This window comes from Dromaius novaehollandiae, chromosome 21 (genome assembly GCF_036370855.1).
Source record: "Dromaius novaehollandiae isolate bDroNov1 chromosome 21, bDroNov1.hap1, whole genome shotgun sequence".
NCBI classification, from domain to species: domain Eukaryota; kingdom Metazoa; phylum Chordata; class Aves; order Casuariiformes; family Dromaiidae; genus Dromaius; species Dromaius novaehollandiae.
The window spans coordinates 2736637-2757213 of NC_088118.1; the positions used below are offsets into that span (position 1 = coordinate 2736637).

At 47.1% G+C, this 20577-nt stretch overlaps 1 protein-coding gene across 2 annotated transcripts in view; it reads right to left on the reverse strand.

The window, feature by feature from the left end:
- Positions 1–759: 759 nt before the first annotated feature.
- Positions 760–20577, reverse strand: part of DIXDC1 (DIX domain containing 1) — a 44573-nt gene continuing 24755 nt past the window's right edge. For both annotated transcript variants that reach the window (XM_064524224.1, XM_026105844.2), the window contains 15 exons: positions 15953–16065; positions 14413–14561; positions 10587–10676; positions 10426–10479; positions 9455–9505; positions 8248–8352; positions 7653–7706; positions 6959–7051; positions 6797–6868; positions 5990–6076; positions 5667–5828; positions 5472–5538; positions 3726–3834; positions 3041–3149; positions 760–2395 (listed from right to left, as the gene is read on the reverse strand). In XM_064524224.1, coding sequence (XP_064380294.1) covers positions 2315–2395; positions 3041–3149; positions 3726–3834; positions 5472–5538; positions 5667–5828; positions 5990–6076; positions 6797–6868; positions 6959–7051; positions 7653–7706; positions 8248–8352; positions 9455–9505; positions 10426–10479; positions 10587–10676; positions 14413–14561; positions 15953–16065 — 1396 coding nt within the window. In that variant the 3' untranslated portion in view covers positions 760–2314. The remainder of the gene's footprint in view (positions 2396–3040; positions 3150–3725; positions 3835–5471; positions 5539–5666; positions 5829–5989; positions 6077–6796; positions 6869–6958; positions 7052–7652; positions 7707–8247; positions 8353–9454; positions 9506–10425; positions 10480–10586; positions 10677–14412; positions 14562–15952; positions 16066–20577) is intronic.

A 20577-nucleotide genomic window follows, 5' to 3' on the forward strand; every position in this document is an offset into this window, starting at 1 on the left:
GATATGGCCATGCATATAGTCATCTGAACCTGTGTAATAACTGTCACTTATCTCAACTAACAGCTATTTTCTTTATGGAGAGGCTGGACTGAAACCTTATCCCTTAGAAGCTCTGGTCACATTAACAGCCTCCCCTGCTTCAGTCCTCCCAACCCAGACTGCTCTATCTAAGTAGTAGAGGGTGATAGAGAAATGCATCTGCAGACCTTGAAAACTGCCTTATCTCCATAAAATTCTAGCCTCAGGGTGTGGTTCCAGCTGAAATAAAACTGGCAAGTAAAATCTGAAGTAAGAAATACTTCAGCAAAATCAGTAATTCAAATACAACAATGAATTTCACTATGACAACCCCATGCTCTCTTACAGCAAACCACTAAACATCATGCAACAGAGAAACAAAGAATTTCCAGGGAGGAAGATGATCTTCATTTCCTTTCCAAGACAGATATATCCCTCCCCACACCCATAATCCACTTCCCCATTGCTATCCTGGCCGCTGTCTGTGAGGAAAAGAAATCACCCTAACAAGTTGTAGAAAACAGCAGGCACTAGATATTGTGGCAGTGCAGCATGGGGCTACATGAGAGCCTTCAGCTCTTTTCTGGACAGTAAGGCAGTGAGAAATTGTTACTGTCTATACAAGCTGCCAAAATAGAAAACCCAGGAGGAACTAGTTGGATTTCCATAGTAAAATAAAGCTATGAGCCCACTGTGTTGTGTTAACAGGAGACCATATAAAACATCTCAGCATCCACTAGAAAAGGAATAAAATACAGTATAATGCGTGCAGAAATATACAGAAAGCACTTGCACAGGTATAAAAATATCCACAGTCCTTAGACAATGATGTAAACTGGTATAAAACAATTCCAAAAACAGGAACAGGTTTACAAAAGGACATGTTAATATAAAGCAAATAAATCAAGTTCACACTCTCCCAGCCTCGTGCACAGCACAGACACGCAGGTAACCTATGGCAGAGCCACATGTACCAAGATGAGCAGAGCCTTGACTCGCCGTTTGACCTTTTAAGTCAACAGTGTCTGCTGCAAACCATAGCCAGCATTGCAGAAGTCCAGCTGCATGGCAGCTGAAGGGCAGAGAGGCAATCCAGCAAGAGGAAAACAAAACAAACAAACAAAAAAACTCCACACACAGACTTCAGGGCTTGTGCCTTCCCAATGAACAATTTATCTCCTGCTCCCTCAGGCACCCCAAGGAGTGGGAGTGGGTGCGGGTGCTGTGCTGACAGGGTTTATCCTACCAGTCTGCCTACGTGTTTGGGGGCCCTGGCAGACAATGAGACAGCAGTGCACACTGATGCCTGCACAGAGGCAGCTAGGGAAAAGGAGGCAGATGGAGCACCGAGACTCATGCTACTACTTTAACCCTAAAGAGACATGTCTGCTGGGTGTGCAGGAGGTGACAATCCATCTGCCTTGCTGGAAAAGAGCAGAGGGCAGGAGTGCAGGCAAAGGGGCTTATCAAGGAGGGGAGTTAAAAGTACCTGGGGGAAGTAGGTGATTCCAGCTTCCTCCCCCAAATGAAATATTTCAGCAGATAAGCAAGCACCAAGTTACCAGAGTTCCCACAGCAACAAAGCAAACCCACAATGGACCTCAAGAAGTGAGCACAGGTTTGGAAGGCAGGTGGGAGGAGCAGGGCTAGGAATTGGAAGCCTGAATTTGGAGAGAAGGGGAGCTTTGCCAAGCTGATGATCTTTGCTTTAGACAGTGCATGAAGGCTTCAGAAGACTGTCTTCCCTCCTCAGCTCAGATTTCTACATTGTCAGTCTGGACTGTCCACAAAGTTCACCCTGCTCCTGTAGCGCATGCAAGTCCAGGACTGGAGTCAGTCAGACCTTCTGCTCGCAGAATCTAGCAGCATCTTCTGGCTCATGAAGACAAAGCTTCACATTTTTGCCATCAGTGCAGATTTATGTAATACTGTGTACAACAAACCAACGTTGAAACGCTCAGTCACAAACCCCTGTGCAGACATTGCGGGAATGGAGAAGCAGGGGAAGGGAGAAACGCATCATTAAGGCCTTCAGGGTTTAGTTGACAGGGCAAAGCAAGGTGTTTCCTTCCCACAGACCTGTCATTTCAGTCTCACAACATGTCTGCATTTGGCCATAGAAAGGTAGATGCCAGGTGTCCATGCACACAACAGCACGTGTTACCCGTTGTTTGCAGAGAAGCCCTCTCTTTTGGCAGCTTGAATTGCACTCCTCCTAGGACACATGCTTTTTGGTCATTCTCTGAGCTCAGCAGCCATTTACAGGTTCCCACAGTGAAAGGGCCTAAAAGTTTGATTAATTCTCCCCATGGTCTTCTTCTACCCAGGCCACAATTTTCCCCTCCCAACCAGGAATGATGTCATCATCATGGAATACCTGTTTAAGGAGAAAAAAAAAAAAAAGGCCTCCAGTCACCTCTGGAGACAGAACACCACTTTCCTGCATGTAAGTGGCATAAAAAGAGGCAGACATGAAATCAAACAGATTAGCTCAGATTATGCAACCCACGGAACATGCATCTCATCCAGCATTGACACACACCTGAATATTCCCTGAAGGGGAATATTCCCTCCCTCCCTCCCACCCCCGAAAAACCTTTAAGGGACAAAGTAGGAAAATACGGATTTTGAATAAAGCTCATTTGCTTACAGGGTGTTGCACTGCAACAGAGTTCACAGAGCCACTGAAGAACTACAAGTGTAGCTCAGGTTCCTGCCCAGTGTCCCCTGAGCAATGCTGCGTCACAGATTGCCTTTGCAAATAGCCAGCTCTTTGCGCAAGGGGCTCTGCAAACCACAGGCAACTGCAATCACAGTCACATCACTGGTCTGGCTAGGGATGAAAACATCCCATTTTAGTGCTTTGCAAGAGGAGCCTAATCTACAGTTGTGAAAATATGGCACTCTGTTCTGAGGCAAGTTCAAAGATTTCATTCATTCAGAAGTGAGTATGACCAAAGTCTCCAGGGCTAAGCTGTAACACTGCACACCACACTGGCTGATAGCTAAGTTCCACACCTACCTCCTCCTTAACTGTGCCAAACTCTGGATCCAGAGCTTTGAAGTGGTACCGGTGGGTTCCTTCACGATCAATAGCTGCCTTAAAATCCTTCAGAGTCACCTCCCCTAACCTGCAAGGGAAGGGATTTGCACTATCGCATCGTTTACTGTCACGGGCTTAGCTCAGGCATCATTCTGCGGCATGCTAAGCCGCAGCACAAACCTGGCTAGGCACGTGGCACCCTGGCCACAGGGATTTGAAGAGACCCCCCACTACGAACACAGCTCTCAGCCCCCAGGTCCTCTTCAGAGGAAAAATCACCTCCTTTTTTCCTAAGACCTAAAAGTTGCTTTCCCCCCCACCCCAAACCACCTTTGTCCTTTTCCCTTTTGCACTGACAGTCAGAAGTATTTTTGCAGGGGAGTCCTGCACTACATACCACAACAGAACTGCCTGGCTGCCCTCCCTTGGAAATTAATAAAGAAAAAAAACCCACAATATCTCTTGGGGAACCCAGAAAACAAATGTATCAGCTAGGGGTCTGCTTTAGGCAATTTTCCCAATCAATGGTATGAACTCAAACATCTGAGTTACTGCATAGGGAACCTGTGCCAGTAGTGACCATACCAGGAAGAGATCAGACTAGTGCTTGTAGGGAAATGAGCAACTCCAGTACCCTTGTCAGCAAGGCAAAGCCAGGCCTCACCTCTTTGGTATGTTGACCATAAAAGGTGTGAGGGAACGGTCAGTAAAGTACAACACTTTGGTGCAGGCACTGGTGTTCATCGCGGGCGTGCTGTGAGAGTGAGGCAGTTCTGCAAAGAAAAGAGCAGAGAACCATCGCCCGTGAATACGGTCTGTCTCCTGCCGCATTACAACGGAGGTGCTCTCAGCATCGAACCCGCCATCACAGTAGAGAACCAGGAGGTGGGAAAGACTCTCGTAGGAGGGAGGCCATCCCCGGGGAAGGGCCAGGCATTGCCCTGCTTACTGGAAAGCTTTGCGTTTTAGAGTAAAGCCGCCACCTGACTGTGCCTGCAGCGGTGCCTCGCTCAGCTCTGCAGCATTGCTCTGTCCCACCCACAAAGGTGCATGCTGCCACCGCCACCTGCTCCACAGGCACTCGGCTTGCCGGCTCAGTAGCGACAGCAGAACGTTTCTAGAAGAGCAGCTGACTGAACAGGGCCCCGTCCTACTGGCTGGGCACGCAACGACGTTAGCACTTGTAGATGGGTGGAGCACAATGAACTGACTGATCATGATCACTAAGGCAAAGGTTGTATGTCTCCTCCCCGTCTGCCCACTCTACTTGGCCAGAATGAGTGTCTGCGCATGGATTTCTCATTTGTGCTTCTCTCCCTCTGGCTGCTGCCTTGTTTTCTCTGTGCCTACAATACACTGCCTGGGCCAAAAGCTGAAGCAGAGGAGTCACTCTCAGTGACTTGGGGGGGATTTGGCCCTCCTAGCAGGAAGAAAGCAGTAAAGATGCCCAGTAAAGATGCCCAATCACAAAGGCTTTCTGGTTTAAGAAGTCTTTGGAGCCAGCAAAGAGCTCTTACTCCCAAGTAATTCTAGGTCTGTGGCTGCAAGACTGATTTCCCTGCTGCAGTGAAGGGGATGGAGCCTGCCAAGACCTAAGGAGAAACAGAGCAGTGCTGTTTGCATGCGGAGGATGCATGTCCTAGAGGCTGCTGTCAGAACTGCACTTTACAGGAGAGGAGGGAGAACCCCACAAAGCCTCAGCAGAGCCCACCTCTGGCTCCTGAGCTCCAATGTGGCCTTTCTCCCCATCCCGTACCTCCACGCTGCCCTGCTGCTGGGCACTGCAATGCAGCTGAAAGGTGCCTCTGTCTTTCCCCAGTCCCTACAGGGCTCCCCTCCTGCCAGGCATTTCCCCTTCAACCTCACAGATTTTCTAGGTGACATTGACAGCCAGCACTGTAAAAGCAGACTTCATGATGAAGAGCAAACTGAAGCTGCTGCAGCCAGGAAACATGGTGTCAGAAAGTGCTGTGCTGTTGGGAACACATGAAAGGAGCTAGACACCAAGCGGGGAGCAAGGGAGGAGGCAGCTGTACGCTCATCTGTGTCCACGAGATGGTGCAAGCCAGCAGGATACCTAAAATAACCCTGCATTTCCCACTGATCCCAGGGGTCATTATTTGTCATAATTATTTATACTGCAGCACTACCCAGGGAGCCCAGACAGGCTCCCACTGCGATGGCACTGTACTAACAAGCAGCCAGAGATGGTCCTTGCCCCCATTCCTTTGCAGTGAAGTCTCGTCTGTGCAGCAAAGGACTAAAGGGAAGGAAGTGAGGTCAAGTCAATGAAGTGGAGTGAGAGGCTGGGGGTGGCAGATACCGAAGGTGCTGCTGTGCCCTGGACTCTGGCCAGGAAATCTGAGCAATGAAGTTGGCAATGGGAGCAAAGGAGCTGAAAGGCACTTACTGGAGTTGGGAGGCCAGGAGTCTCTATACTCGTTTGCTGCTCTGTTTGCTGGCGACTTCCCTCGGACCTAAGAGCAAAACCAAAAGGAATGAGAACCAAGGGTCACTTCCCATGTTGTAGCTCCCCTTGCTGCTAGGCTGGCAGTTGTGCATGAGGGGCGGAAGTAAAATGCCAAGCACACTCTGAAACCTTTACCCTTCTCTCTTGCCTCTTCTGTGCCTCCATGCGGTGCAGCCGCTCCATCAGGCTGGAGATGCCCTGCTCCAGGGTGTCAATGGTGTGGTGCTGTGGGTCATGGCCACTGAAACTGTTCCTCAGGCTGCGAAGGGCATCACGGACCAGCTGCAAATCATTTGTCTGCCCAAGAGACCACAAGTTAATCAGACTAACTCTAGGCTGCCTTCTTCCCATCTAAAGACACAAGCCTTATAAAGGGGAAACCTCCCTTAAGCTAGCAGCTTCCAGAAGGCTGCTACCCGGAGCTCCTGGCTGGGAAAATATCCCTTAGTTACACTTACCCCTCGGTGGGCTGTGGGAGCAGCTCCTTTTCCTGCCGTCTGGAGGAAGCCATTGCTCTGAGCACTGTGATTGCTGTAGCCCATCACCTATTCGGGGGAGATATGCATGCCACATGGAGCATAATAGGAAAACTTCCTTGAAGAAGATTCCTATATGCCAACTTCAAAGTGAAGAGAGGACTTTACAAATATCAGTGATACAACTGGCACCTTCTACCAAGTAAATACACTCACAAAGGAGTGTGCAGGCAATTGTATGGCCCAGGGCACAGATATGATTCCCCACATGTGGGGCAGAAACAGGGGCAGGGAGAGGAAGGGGTTTGCCACCAGGTCACAGCGGTTCTGTAAGCTCTAGTGAGCACAGCCAGTGTACAAGTGGCACCATGCAAGGACAGACACTGGGGCTGGCACTCTCTCTGCCCAGACAACTACAGGTTGTCAGTGTATATATGGGTCAACAGGAAGAGGAGGAGATAAGCAGCTAAGCCCTGGTCTAACCATTAGCCTGTGCCAGAGCTGGAACTGGAACTCAAGAGTACCTGGCTTCCACTTGCTCCTGCACTCCCCTCACTGTTTCATCCCTCATGATTTTAGAGACTAACTAAGCCAGAGAGTTTACTGCAGAGAGCTTTGGTAAATCGGACACTTTGTGGAGTCTGGCTGCTTTGGTTAGAGCACAAGGTGACTGCATTGAGCCTAACCCCTCTGGGATGAAGGGAATGACTCATGGAGCTAGGCAGTGAGAGGATGCTGGACAGAAACACTGCTCCAGCAGTCTGATACGTGGATGAAAGCATTGCATACCTCCTCAGCTTCTCTCTTCATACACTGGGCCAGCAGGGCCTCTTTGTGCTCCAGCTCCCGCTCCAAATCCACCTGTGAAGGGAACAGAAAATTCAGCAAAAAAAGAACCAGCAAGGCAAGTGGCAGCTCTCAGGGCATCAGTGCAGTCCACTTGCTCCATACCTGCTGGTAGCTGGCCTCGGAAAGCTGCCTAAGCATTTCATCCAGTTTGGTCTGATGCTGCTGTAAATGTCGATCCTTCTGGCCCAGTTCCTTCTGCAACACAGCGATCAAGGGAATCACAGCAGGGCAGAGAGTGAGGAAGGCTCACAGTCACATTCCTCAAGGCAAGGAAGGCTCTTTACAGTATCAGGACCAGGTTCCTCCACAACTTGACTTACACAACCTATATACTTTTAATCAGATGTTAGACCTGAGTTTTAAAGCTTTGTTAAAAAAAAAAAAAAAAAATTAGTCAGGTTCCTATTGGCAACAGCCCCCTGACCAAGCACTGTGGCCAGGCAAGTGACTGACAAAAAGAAAACAGATTCCTGAGGGATCAGTGGGTAATTCAGTGACACAAGCTGACTTGATGGGTTTCTGCAAGAGTGTTAGACACTTAGCAGAACATCACGGGAAAAGTGTGACAGCAAAAGATCCACTATAAAGCTGCTGAGGCAGAACACAAGGACCGTCCAATCCCTCCATCTCATTACAGACATTCTTGGCTATTGTGGCTTAACTCACTGCCCATAGTACTGTTCCCTGAGGTGACAGAGTGCCACCACAGAGACAGCAGTCACATTCACAAGACAGAAAGGAGAAAGAACCAGATGCTGCCCCAGCTACGCCCCCAGTGAAAAAAGAGGTTCTTTACCTTGTATTCTGCCAGTAGCCGGTTTCTCTCTTCAACCTTCCTCTGAAGGTCAACCTGCAGAAACAACACCCAAGTGTGAAGTATGTATCCCTGGAGATACAGTGCAACCTCTTTGCCCATTGTGTTAAAGGGTGACCAGACGCCAAGTATTTGCAGGGAAGCAGGGTTCAGGGGAGCTCGTGGCTAAGGATAGCAGCCTCTGGATTAGGGCAATTCTTGCCTGGCCTTGCCCTCTTCTGGCAGAAACTACACGGTAACTTCACCTGTTGAGCACCACTTGCTAATGCACAGAGCACAGTAAGGAAGGAGCAGTGCAACTGTACTGCAAACATCAAGGGAAGCCCCTCCCTTTTTCAGAAGGCCTTGGAGGATGGGAAGTGGGAATGAAGAGCAGGAAACTCCAGTGAGTGTCTGAGCTGGCTAGGGGACTCTGTGTACGGTTTACTGTGCAGAGACCTTTGACTGGTGGTTCTTTATCCCACGACCCCAAGAACTATTGCAAACAACCACTAACTCCATCCTGTGGCTGCTGGAATCCTCAGGGCCCCCAGCCTCTTTCCAAAATCATCTTGTAGTCAGCAGCACAGTGACTCACATTCTGGTTGTGCAACTCCTCCTTGTCCATGTTTGCTCTCAGCAGTTCCTGCTTTAGCTGAAGAACTGAAGCATCCTGTTGAGCCAGCCTTTGCTGCAAAGCATCCTGGGAAAAGATGCATTATCTGTAGGGAGGTGCAACATGAAAGCAGAGACCCTTCCCTGGGAAGCCACTGATCTAGACCCATGGCAATAACACACTGGGGCCACACAGAGGTCTGAAGTGTTGCAAAGGTCCTAGTAGATCAGGAGACATGCAGACATCTGCCCAAATGGACTCTCAAACCTTCTGTCTTGCTCTTCCCGGCTCATGAATCCCCTGCCAATGTCTTAGCCCTCTGTGACAGATTTCTGTGAGTCTGCCTGAACTTCCTGCTCTAGCCCAGCCAATCTGTCTTTATGGAAGAAAGAAGCAGTGTGTTTGGAGGGTCTGTTCAGTGGCCTACAGTTAGCATCTCCAGCCATGCATCTGCACCACTCACACAGCAGGAAGAGGCCAACGTCAGTCAAGGACACAAGAAAACTTAAGCTCTCAGCATGACCTACTTGTGCAATGAAATCCTCTTGGCAGACGCCCCTCCCCGGGCTACCTCTGCACCTTTCACTTTGTGTTACCCAGAAGCCGCATCTCCACCTTGGACAGCTACTGCTGATCACTCCCTTCCCACGCCAGCCTGACGGGCAGTTCTAAAAACATCTCTGCTCAGGAGCAGATTGAAGTGTTTGTACCTCCAGAGGGAAATACTGAGCAAACAGGAGCCAGAAATGGGGAAAAAATGCTGCAACTGAAGAGGACAGGAATACCCCAATGCTCTTCTGCCTCTGTTGCCAAGATTAACGAGTTCACTAGGCCAGTCCTGCTGTGCTCACCCCAAGAATTGTGAAAAGGAAGGCACGAGAACCAAGCAGGCATCCTGTGCCACATATTTTGTTTAGGGGAAACTGAAACATGAGGTGATATTTGACCACAATCCTACAGACAGGAACAGAAGCCAGAAGATCCAACTCCTCGTGCCTGCCTGAACAGCAGTCTCTCCCCAGTGCCAAAAATCAGAGCATAGGATCTCCCACCTCTCACTCCCCTCATACAGCTCCCTCCACTCCCTGTGACTCCTCAGGGATGTATTGCTGCTGCTGGCCCCACTCCTGGGCTGTGGCAGATTCCAAAGCTTTAGTATTAGTATTTGATGAAGTGCCTTTTTGCTCACTTTTATTCCCTGTAGGTTTCGGGCTTCTTGTTTGTACTTCAGCAGCTCCTTCTGTAAATCCAAAACAATTTGATTAAATGCCATCTCTGTCACTGCTTCAGAAGCAACCCCAACTCACTGTTCTGTGTCCCCAAACACCTGCTTCAGAAGAAAGCACGTCCCACCTTTTGCCACAGATGAAAGAACAGGTCAGGGCCTGAGCCATTTTAATGAGTTACAAACATGGCAGAACAGCTGAGCAACTCTCTAAGCCCCCACTGTTAAACACAAGAAAGAAAGGTCACTTGGTCCCCCCCCAAACCTGTTCCTAAGGGCAACGGCAAGTACTTTGCTCCCAGCATCAGAACCGGGCCCAGAATCAGCTGCACCAGAAAGCTGAACTGAAGCAGACTTGACAGGACAGGTTCTCCTTAGCTGTGCTTATGCAAACTTGAAAAATTGTTTATGTTCAGACATGACTAGAATTTTAACAGTTGTCCTGGATTAAGTTTTGTGAAGCTAGTACAATCTGGATCTCTTCAGCTTCAAGGACATGTAGGAAAATCTATCTCAGGGCTCGCTTAAATTCAAAGAGTACTTAGTTTTTTGTTTGATTTTAAAAAACAAACTGACCTCACCAGCATTGCCTTGAGGGAAACCGGGAAGGTAGCAGGTATTTTTCTGGTGCCATCCCACATATTTACACTAACTGCTAATCCGGGTGCAATAAACACTTCCCTACTGACAATCTCGGAGTGCTGTCCAGGTCAAAGAGAATTACAGATCTCAGGGAAGCAGGTAGCTCTACACTCCTGGAGGGATGGAGATCCCATGCAGTGGGAGGTAGGAACACAGCTGGACCCACTACACAATATGCCCACAATATACCCAAAAGAGGAAAAAAGAATAAAAAAAAGAGTAGGAGCAGAGTCTCCCCTGATCCCCAAAGATCCCCAAACTTCTCTTTTTCCTTTCACCTATCCCCCTCTAACCTTTAGGTCTTGATTTTCCTCCATGCTCTGGTCCAGACGACTTCGAATTATGATCTAAACGTAAAACACCATGGTTATTGCTTGCATAAGACACCTGCCCGTGGCAGAACGGCACACGGAGCTGCTGGATCACAGAAATGTAGGTACAGGAATGTGCTCACCAGCTGCTCTTCAGGGCAGGCTCCATGTTCACGAAGTACAAAGGAACCTTCCTGCTCATCCTCAGGCAAAGACCCATTTAGCAGCAAAGCCTTAAAGGATGATGAAGAAGAAAAATATACATATATATCTTCATCAGGGGTTTCAAGGGAAAGCAGGCTGACCAGAGCTCGACCCAGCAGTCATTCACATCAACAGTCTCTAAACTGTTTCATTTCCCATTTCTGCTGACTTATTCCCCCCAAAAGCAGCAAGATTTTGTGGGAATGAATAGAATAATTTATCCCTGGGAAAGCTCTCTCCAACAATATTCTTCCCCACAGAGAGACACCAGATAAAACCAACAACTCGGATTTTCAGCAAGCAAAGTCCATCTCAGGCTTCAGTTCAAGGATATAAAGTCTCCGCTACAATAACAGATTTTAAGTCTAAAGCAGAGAAGCTGAACCAGGTTTGCATCATGAAGCTTCTCTTCCAGAACCATACTGAAGCCTTCCAAGGGCTCAGTAAATCACAGACCAAAGAAGAAAATCCAGCAGTTCATTGCCCAAGCCACAGATGCTGTGATTTACAGGAGCTGTGAAAGACAGGAGCTCTGGGACAAACACATCTAGCAGGGCTGAGTTTGTCAGGAACCTCTCCTATTCTCAGACCTGTTTTCTAGTCTCTGTCTGCACTAGGAAGAGAAGTGGGATAGACTGGCTCACACAAAAAGCAGCAGTAATACAAGGGCCACTGAAACACTTGAATTCTTAATACCTATCAGAAAGATCAGTAGGATCAGCTCCTCCGACTTCTGGGTAGGTCTCAATTCCCACTAATATCAGTAGGGATTTAAGAGCCTAAATGCCCTTAAAGATCTGCACATTGGCAGCCCCCCTGCTGGAAGAAGCCATTCTCCTGACCACACATCTAAAACAGGATTTAGAAACAGGATATTCAAGGAAGCATAATTCTGTCCTTCTTCAGGCAAGACAGACACCTTCAGGACTGCTGCTCAAGTGAGGGAAGAGCCCTCACCCCCACAGACAGGCTGATAATGTTAAACTCTCTCCATTCTTGAGGAAGGCTGCTAGAAGCTTGGTATTAACTCCTTCAGCAACCCCAAGGGACCCCCCATGCCTTCAGGAAGATGCCAGGATTCCCACGTTAGACTGAGCCGAGCCCAAAGGGGAGAAGAGCCTGCGCCCTAGAAAGCGCGACTGGCAGGAGGCCACCAGATCTCCAGCCGGGTGAAGGGTTAAGGGATGCCACGCTGGTTCTCCCTAACTGATGGCTTTTACAGATCTCCCTGCCTCCAGCTCCTAGAAGTCTTGGTATTTGCTAGGATGTCACATACAACTGGACAAGTCAATAATTTAAATAAAATAAAAACTACCTGAAAGGAAGGAACATGATTATTTCTACTTGAATTCCACGGCTATAAGCAAAATAGCCCACGTGCAGTAATACTCCAGTTCAGCCCCCAAAGACGTCAAGGCTGAGAGGTCGGGTTCTGCCTGCCAACAGAGTTTTCCAAAGAGCTGTAACCGCTGTCAAACAGCAAAATGTCAGCAATCTGCACTCAGTTAATGCAAAGGCTCTTAGGGAAACAGTTCTCCGAGAGCATCCCAAATTCAGCCCAGCAGGACGCTCAAGGAGGAATCACACAGGAGCATGAAAAGCTGCCATGGTCTCAGCTCCTTATGGGGCATACAGGTCCCTGATACTTCAGTCAAATCTTCATGAACTGGAGGCTTTTAAATATCGAGGGAAAGAAGAAAATCAATTAATCAAATCCAATTTCTTGGCAAGCAACATCAGCTGCCTCTTCCTGCTCCCGGGGGATGAGGGGGGCAGCAATGCCAGCTGCTTGCCCTCATTCCCAAAACACGGGGCTGGGGTGGGGGAAGTGAGACATGCCAGTCCTTCCAGTGCTGCCTCTCCCGGCTCCCAGTAGGCACGTAACGCAACCGGATTTCAGCGGTGCACCAAGCATCTATTTTCTTCTGGAGTCTTTTGTGTCTCCCGCCCATTGTCCACAGGGAGAGCACCCTCCCGGCTGCCTATACTTCTCACACAAGCTCCGCTTTGTTTACTGCCACATAAATATTTACAATTCAAAGCCAGTATGGTTCCCAGCACAAACAGAAAGGAATATGCCTGAGAGAGTTCAGGGTCTTTACCATATGGACCAGGGGCTCTGCTCCCCATGTTGAGTCACACAAACACGTGGGGCGGAGGGTCATTTGGTCACAGAGGGACTGGAACAGGGCAGTGAAAAAAGGTCCCACAAATAAATGGCCATGCGGGGAAATGTGCCAAGTCTTATGGTTCAGCCCAGCTCACTCAAAGACTGGTGCAAGTCTGGGTGACCCCATGATCAGCTCTGTGAATCTCTATTGATTTCCTAACATTCCTTGTCCCTCTGCATTACTTCCGATCACAAATCACAGAAAGACTGCTCTGTTCTCCCAGGCCGCCAACAAAACCTGCGGGCTGCCAAACGCCCTGCTGAAGAACGGGAGCCCCAGCACATGGGAAAACACTGCTGTAGCTTTACCATTGTGCACAGTAACATACGTGCTTTGCACAGTGACAGCACGTTCAGGAGTCAGGACAGCACTGCAGGATGGTCCACCCAGCTAACGAACCCAACTAGGAGTGGGACTCCAACCAAAAGATAACAGGGAGATAATCAACTTCTAAACACCCACTTCGTTCTGGATTCTCCAACAGGGGATTCCTGTCTTACCTGCATTCACTGTGCCCTTTACCATCTTACAGTCCACCTAAATTACTATTACTAGGTATCACTGATCTTAGGTCTTCACAGCAATATCATCTTCCTCTTCCTTCCCATTCTCCTCTCTCCATCCCCACAGAATAAAAGCCCCAGAAATCATGTCAACATGGAAATTTTTTAATATATATATATAATTCAAGATTCTCTAAATATTTTTATATATAGGTCTTGTCTGAATATATATATTATTTTTATATATTTTATATATTTTATATATACATATATATATAAATATAACATATATATAAAAATATAACATATATATAAAAATATAACATATATATGTATATATGTTATATATATACACACATATATGTACATAATATATATATATGCTTATATATATATGTGTGTGTATGTGTGTGTATATATATATATAAAACTGTTTTTATATATAAATATAAATATATATATATATATATATATATATATATATATATATATATATATATATATATATATAAAATAAAGGTCCTGTCTGAATTGCACAGAATGGTGTTAAAGTCTTCTCTTGAAGCCTGGTAAATGTGAGGGTAAATGCCCTCCACCCAGCAGGACTGTGCCCTGATTCAGCTCGCTTCTAAATTGCACTTGGGAAACTAGACATCCACTGCATTCTCCATTCAGGGAAAGGTGACCAGCACTAAAATTATAAGCCAAGGAGGCCAAGAGAACCTAAACAAAGCAGGCACTTGGGCCAGAGTGCAAGCTGTATTCTGTTGCTGGAGCAAGGCCTCACCCAGCAACAGCAAATGCGCTCCCGATACTATCAAATACTTCCTCATTCCTGAACAGCTCTTCCCAGGGAGGAGGCACCCCAATACTCTGGTGACACAGGAAGAACCGCTCTCCACACTAACAGACATCTTTTGCAAGATCTTCTGCAAGATCACCACAGGGGACCCCCCGGGCCAAGATTCTCACTCAGCTCTCTTGACTTCCAGCCTGGTGTCCCAACCACAAGATAACTCATATTTCAGCTACAGCTGGTGAAGAAATAAGAATATGGAGGGGAAAAGCTGGCTGAGAAGAAGATCAGTTACCTGCAAGCCTGAAATCATCTTCTTTGCTTCCTCCATTTCCTTTTCCAAATGGTCTTGTTGTTCCAAAAGCTGTTCCTCCCATGAATTCTCTAGATACGACCCAGGATTTCCTGCCTGCCACTCCGGCTGAAATTGAGATTCTGTTTCTTCTGGAAGAAAGAACAGCTGAACATGGTCATAACAGACAACAGAGGAGTCCAGAAGACACTTGCACCACACACAATGATTGCCTGCAATTAGCATGTAAAAGCTGTTCCTGCACAGACACAGAATGAGCCGGTTTGTTACCCCTGCCTGACACAGCTACCCATATACCTTGTACCTCCCATTGTTGTGATATCCAGGCATTGATATCTTGCAACACATCCTCAAAGAGCCTAACAAGAAATAAAGCGATTTTAACCCACATTTCACTGATGACTAAATAGCTGTACCATAGTCTGATTTGCAACCACCAAGTTTCCATATTTATATTAATCAGCATCACAATTACTAATGCAGGTCTAGATTTCAGAGCTGGAATCAATGAGATACGCCTTGTGTGCCTTTTCTGATCCCCAGTGAGAGGTGGGTCACTAGTAAGCTATTATCATCCCCCATGTGGCCCAGGCACACAGATTTTTCTCTGCAAAAAAGGGATGAGGTTAGATGAGGGCTAATCATAGTGGTGCCTGTTACCTAATTAACCAAAGACAAAACTGGCCAGTGCAAGCTGCAGCACTGCACTTCTGTACTGCACTTCTACAGACACACAGCTAAAAGACCCCACTGCATGGGCAGCAGGTGGGCACAGTACTGCTAAGAATTCAGGGAAGAGCCACAGCCTGCCAGCTACTGAGATACTCAGTCAAGTACTTTTGAAGGAGCACTGAAGCAGGGCTTTACTGGCTGAGGCACCACAGTATTTCCTAGGAGAGCTTCTGTCATTCGCTCTTGGGATGGAAGCTAACCAGAAAGAGGTCGTCTTAGGCTGCACTCCCGAGAGGAAAGTCACATCAGAAACTTCTTTGAAAACACTTCCTTCATTCTGCCTGAAAATCTAAAGCATAAACTGATCATGTCACAGGGCATTTGCGGCAATACAGCATTGACTTCTCACTGCAAACACCACAACAATACTACAACAGTTCCACTCCTTACAAAGAGCCACTCAACCTATGCACAGATGTGCTGTAAACAGACCCTGTTTACACAAAGCCAAGTTCACATGGACTTGGTCTTTTTTTAAGGGAACTTTGAATGTTTTTTCAACAGAGCCTAATGCAAGATGAAAGCATATTCCCTACAGTATAAATAGTATATGACACTTTATCCTTCTCCAGGGCTTTTCATTTTCCAAACATTAATTTTCCAGCATCCCAGACTTTGCCATTTATGGTACAACTGTAGTGTGAAGTCTTGGGATTTAGCTTTGTGTGGACAGATGCCCAGCACCCCATTCTCTATGTTCACTCCAGGTTTCTGGAGAGCTTTTCAGCAAGTCTGTGATATAACAAATCACAAGGAAAGCAAGAGCTGTAAAGCATTATCTGCAAGCTACCTCTTTTAGTTTCTGTTTCTTCAGTGTGGATGATCACAAATTCCACCTTCTCCTCTGACGGGGTTACAGTGGATTCACTCTTTGTGCTATGGATAGGACTGGCTGATGTGAGGCTGCAGAGGAAAGAAGAAACAGTTATTTCCAGTGGCGACTGTAAGTGTGGCAAGGCTCAATGACTGACATCATCCTCATCCGAGATATAAGTGAATATGAAGGAAGTCTTGCTATAACTAAGAATTATCTGCATGCCAGGGAAGCCATAACAAACCAGACTGGGCTTGTAACTTTTCAGTCACTCTACATGAATGTCATAGTTGGCTAACTGACTCGTGGAACAATTCATCTTTTCATTTTCCTTAACAGAAAGTAAGTTTGAGACAGCTAGTGCAGAATTAACATACACACTCAGACAAGGATAAACCCACACTCTACTGCAGTTCTTCTCAGAAACTGAATTTACTGTCAGTCTTATATGCATGCTGTAAACTGAACCAAAAGCCACCCTGGCTTTCTTCATATCTTACCCCTACGTTTCAAAAGCATCACTGTAATCTAAGGAAATTAACTTGAAACTCCAAGGGCAAAATACTTTTAGAAGTCAGATAACACTGTCTCATGTTCTTATGTTAAAACTTCTCAAAAGTATCCACATTTTTCCAGTGCAGCCATCTCAGCTGACTGTGAGGTCCAAACTCTCAATCTTTTTTCAGAGATTCTTCCTAAATGCGTCACCCAGACAACATCAAAGCTGTCTGAAGCTCACTGACCCATTTAATGGACCTCCAAAGTCTCAGGAACTAATGCTTGCAAGTGTGAGCAGGAGTTAATTTTTCATTCTCCTTAAGACAGAAACAAAAGCCAGAGAGAACAGAAAGAAAACAAAGCGGAAACAATAGAATAGGTTCAGAAAAATAAAAGGTTTCTACAGCTTGCCTTCCCCATCTTCCCAGCACTACTGTTACATATTCCACAGCTCCCCAACAGAATCAGGAAAGCCTTGCAACAGAGATAGAAATGACTTGCTAGCAGCTTCTGCCTAGTCCACTCCCACAGCCAGTGCTGGCCTAATTCTCATTTATATTCCAGACCTTCCAGCAATTTAGCTTAAATGATCCAAACTAAATGGACTTCTACCACAGTAAAAGAAAAGATTAATGCAAGTCACTAGCTGAAAGAATAACTATCTGCTAATGGAGATCTCTGACAGCTACAGTACCTGTTCTTATGGTGCTGCTCAAACAGGGGGCATGTTTGTTAAAGGGGTCCAAGCCACCTGGCTTTGCTCAAAGATTTACCATCAGGTAGACTAATCCCATCGCAGCGTCTCCCAGTTAGAGGCATTCCGTATACAGTATTTGTAACCAAAGACAAGCAGGGGCATGTGGCTTAATGGATGCACAGCATAAATTTAAAATAATTTTTCAGCAGCCCAGTGAGTACTATTGGGTTTACACTACACAACAAGGATTAAGGATGAAACTTTCCAAAAGAAAAAGCACAGAGAGGCAGCTCAGCTGATCTAACACTCCAGTAATGCTGAGGGTGATTTGGTTTCCTTTAAGGAGCAGATCTTGATATTCCCCCGGCACATCCTTAAGTGAGACTCTGAACCTCAGAAACCACCAACCATCCTGCTTTAGCCACTGGGAAGTGCACTGGAGGTTCTCACCCAGGCAAGAGGTAAAAGGACAAGAGCTCTCCTAGAAAACAATATGAGCAATTGTTGGGTGAGAAGCTCACCTAGGATGTAAGGGTGAAACAGGTATGGGCAAGAGCAGGGAACTGGAAGGGATACTGCGGAGAGCAGAGCGCGCTCTAGGCAGGAGCGGGTTTTAGGAAACGAGGGGTTGCCACCTGGAAGTAACACCTCCCTCTCCCCAAGTCAGCTCTTTCCAGAACTGGATCCACAGACCAAAGCCAATCTGTAAAGATCTCAGCTGGGAGAAGTAGCACGGTCACCACAGGTTTGGTATCCCACACCACATTAACACAAGGTTTTCACTCCAATGTTCCTATGTCCACAGCTCCCCTTCCAGGCAGCTTCCCTATTTTAAGAGGCCGGGGGGTTCACATGGCACTAGTGACCACCTCTCAAACCATACCAAACAGCAAAAAAGCCCCTGAAATGCACTTAAATGGCTGATGAAGCAGTGGAACAGGCCAAAGGTTGCCCTATTCATCACTCGGCCAAAAACATTCCAATGATTTTTTGTATCAGTCACCAAGCCTGTTAGAGTACAAAAAAATCCACAGATACAATTTCCTCTTTAAAGTACATAATAATTCACAATTAAAGCATGCAAAAGTAAGTGCTGGGAAATTAAAGCAATTTAATAAGATTTATGATGCAGACAACGGTTCTGCTTTATTTCTTTTACCACTGCTTAATGTCTTAACTAATATCCTTACTCAGTTGAGTCCCCACATTGCCAGTGGTGCACACAGTCAAGGCTTTAGGGAAACAGTGATAAGCCTGAATTCTCTCATAATTTTAGCAAACACCCCATCCCTGCTGTTTCAAACAGACAATGGCAACAATCGCTCACCATTTGACCTGCTTCCCTCCCATGATCCCACTTTAACCTTTCGCCTCACAGAGTCCGCTTCCCAGGGAGCCTCAGGATTCGGGCTACAGACATGCCTCGTCCCTTCACATGCTCCGAATTCAGTGCAGAAGACGCCAGCTCCTGTCAAGCTACTGGATAAATATTTGCAAGCTGGATTGCTTCACGTGAGCTGAAAGATTCACAGCAGAAAATGCTCAGGGTCTTTGCGAGAAACCGTCTGACAGCAGGTCAGCAGCCCCCCCACGCAGATTTGACTCCAGAGTCAGGGAATTCAGCAGCCTGGGTTGTGGTTTTGCTGGTTTTGTGCTCGGTTTGTTTGTCTCTTGCTGCTGCATTTTGGTCAGCTGCACGTCCTTGCCGTTTGCATCACACAGACTGTAGTCTGGATGACGAGTTGCATTTCTCATCCCATTCTGCCCAGTTCAGATTCCCAGCACCTGCTGCAGATGCTGACGCACAGCCAAGGGAAGGTGCTTCTGTAAGTAGCAGCTTCCTCGCTCTTCCAGCCTCAGATATGGTCTCGAAACACGGCATGCGGCACTTCCCAGCCTGCGCACGGCTTCCTCACTATCTCTAGCTCCCTCTCTCTCCCGCTGTCACGCAGGCTGTGCAAGGCAGAGCCTTTTCTCCGAGATGCCTGGCTCAGAGTGGGGGTGGGAAGGGGAGGGGAAAGGGAGGAGGGATGGGTGAGGGGCTCGGTGGCCTGGGACTCAATCTGATTTTGCCAAGTTTTCCATGAATCAATTCTACTGCCTTTGCTCACTGGAGCTTTTCTTCCTGGGAATTCTGATTGTCACGCTGTGAGCTCTCTTACTGGAGAGTTACTGCAGAAACGGGCTGCTATTAGAGGGGATGCTCTGGGACAGGCTCAGCAGCAGCACAATTAGATGGAGGGGGATGGCTGCAGTTACTAACCACATCTCTCTTGCTAATAAAAATGGTATGGCTTTTTTCAGCCAGCCAGTTCTCATAACTGAGCTACTGTATTTCTCTCTTTGGAGGGAAAAAGAGAAACAAGCATCTTGTTTTCATTGTGAAGCCTGGCACCAGCAGAAGACATCACCAGGAGCTAGAGCTCACACCGCTCTCAGTTTCCTTGGGTAGATCGCTGACTGATCCATCCCACCAGAGGTAAGAGCAAGCATGGTCCTTGGGAGCTCTGAAAACAGCCAGCATGAACCAGATTCGCGGTGGAAAGGATGCAGCCAATATTCTCACAGAAAGAATATTTTGACCATGCAAGGGGGAAGACTCCTCTAAACAAAGTCCATTGGTAGTCAGGACAACCGCCTGGGGACAGAGTTTGAAATAAGAGTGGAGGGAACCGGAAGATGAATTCACGAGAGGAAGGCAACACAGGTGTCCTCTGCATTTTGTATGGGGAAAAAGACCCAGAAGAATGAAGAGCTGGACCATGATAGCCAAAACCTATGTGCAGTGGCCTTACACACCAGGACCTCATTTCCCTGGAGGTATGTTATTAGTTACCTTGATTTCCCCTGTACACCCACAGGTACCTATGCATTCCCTGCACCTATTCAGAAAGCACTTCCATCCATCAACTCAAAACAAAACGTACAGAGTATGGCTACTGTTGAGTCCGATTTCTGAGATACCAGGCACTGACTGCTGCCCTACCACAGTACAGCATACTCCTGATTCCATGATAAGACTTGATATGAATAGATCTTTCCCCACTTGGCAGTTCCTCCTGCAATTAAACAGCCAACCTCTGTTTGTAATTGCTGTGCCTCTGGCTAATGGCATCAGATGCCTTTTTACCACAATAGCCTCAATCTGCTCTCTCCTTGCTCACACAGGACAAGTTCTATATCTGGCAGCGCTGGAGGCTACAGAAAAGCAGTCTTCTGCCTGGCAGCCTGGATCTGTTCCCCAGCTGGAGCCTTGCATTAAAATAAATAAATAAATAAAATAAAAAAACTGCTCTTTCACCACGCCTGCTCTTTCACCAGCCCTCAAAGCTACGGTCTTGCCCTTTGATAACACTGACAGAATCCAGCACCTTAAACATCCCTCCCAGCCCGTCTCTCAAGCCTT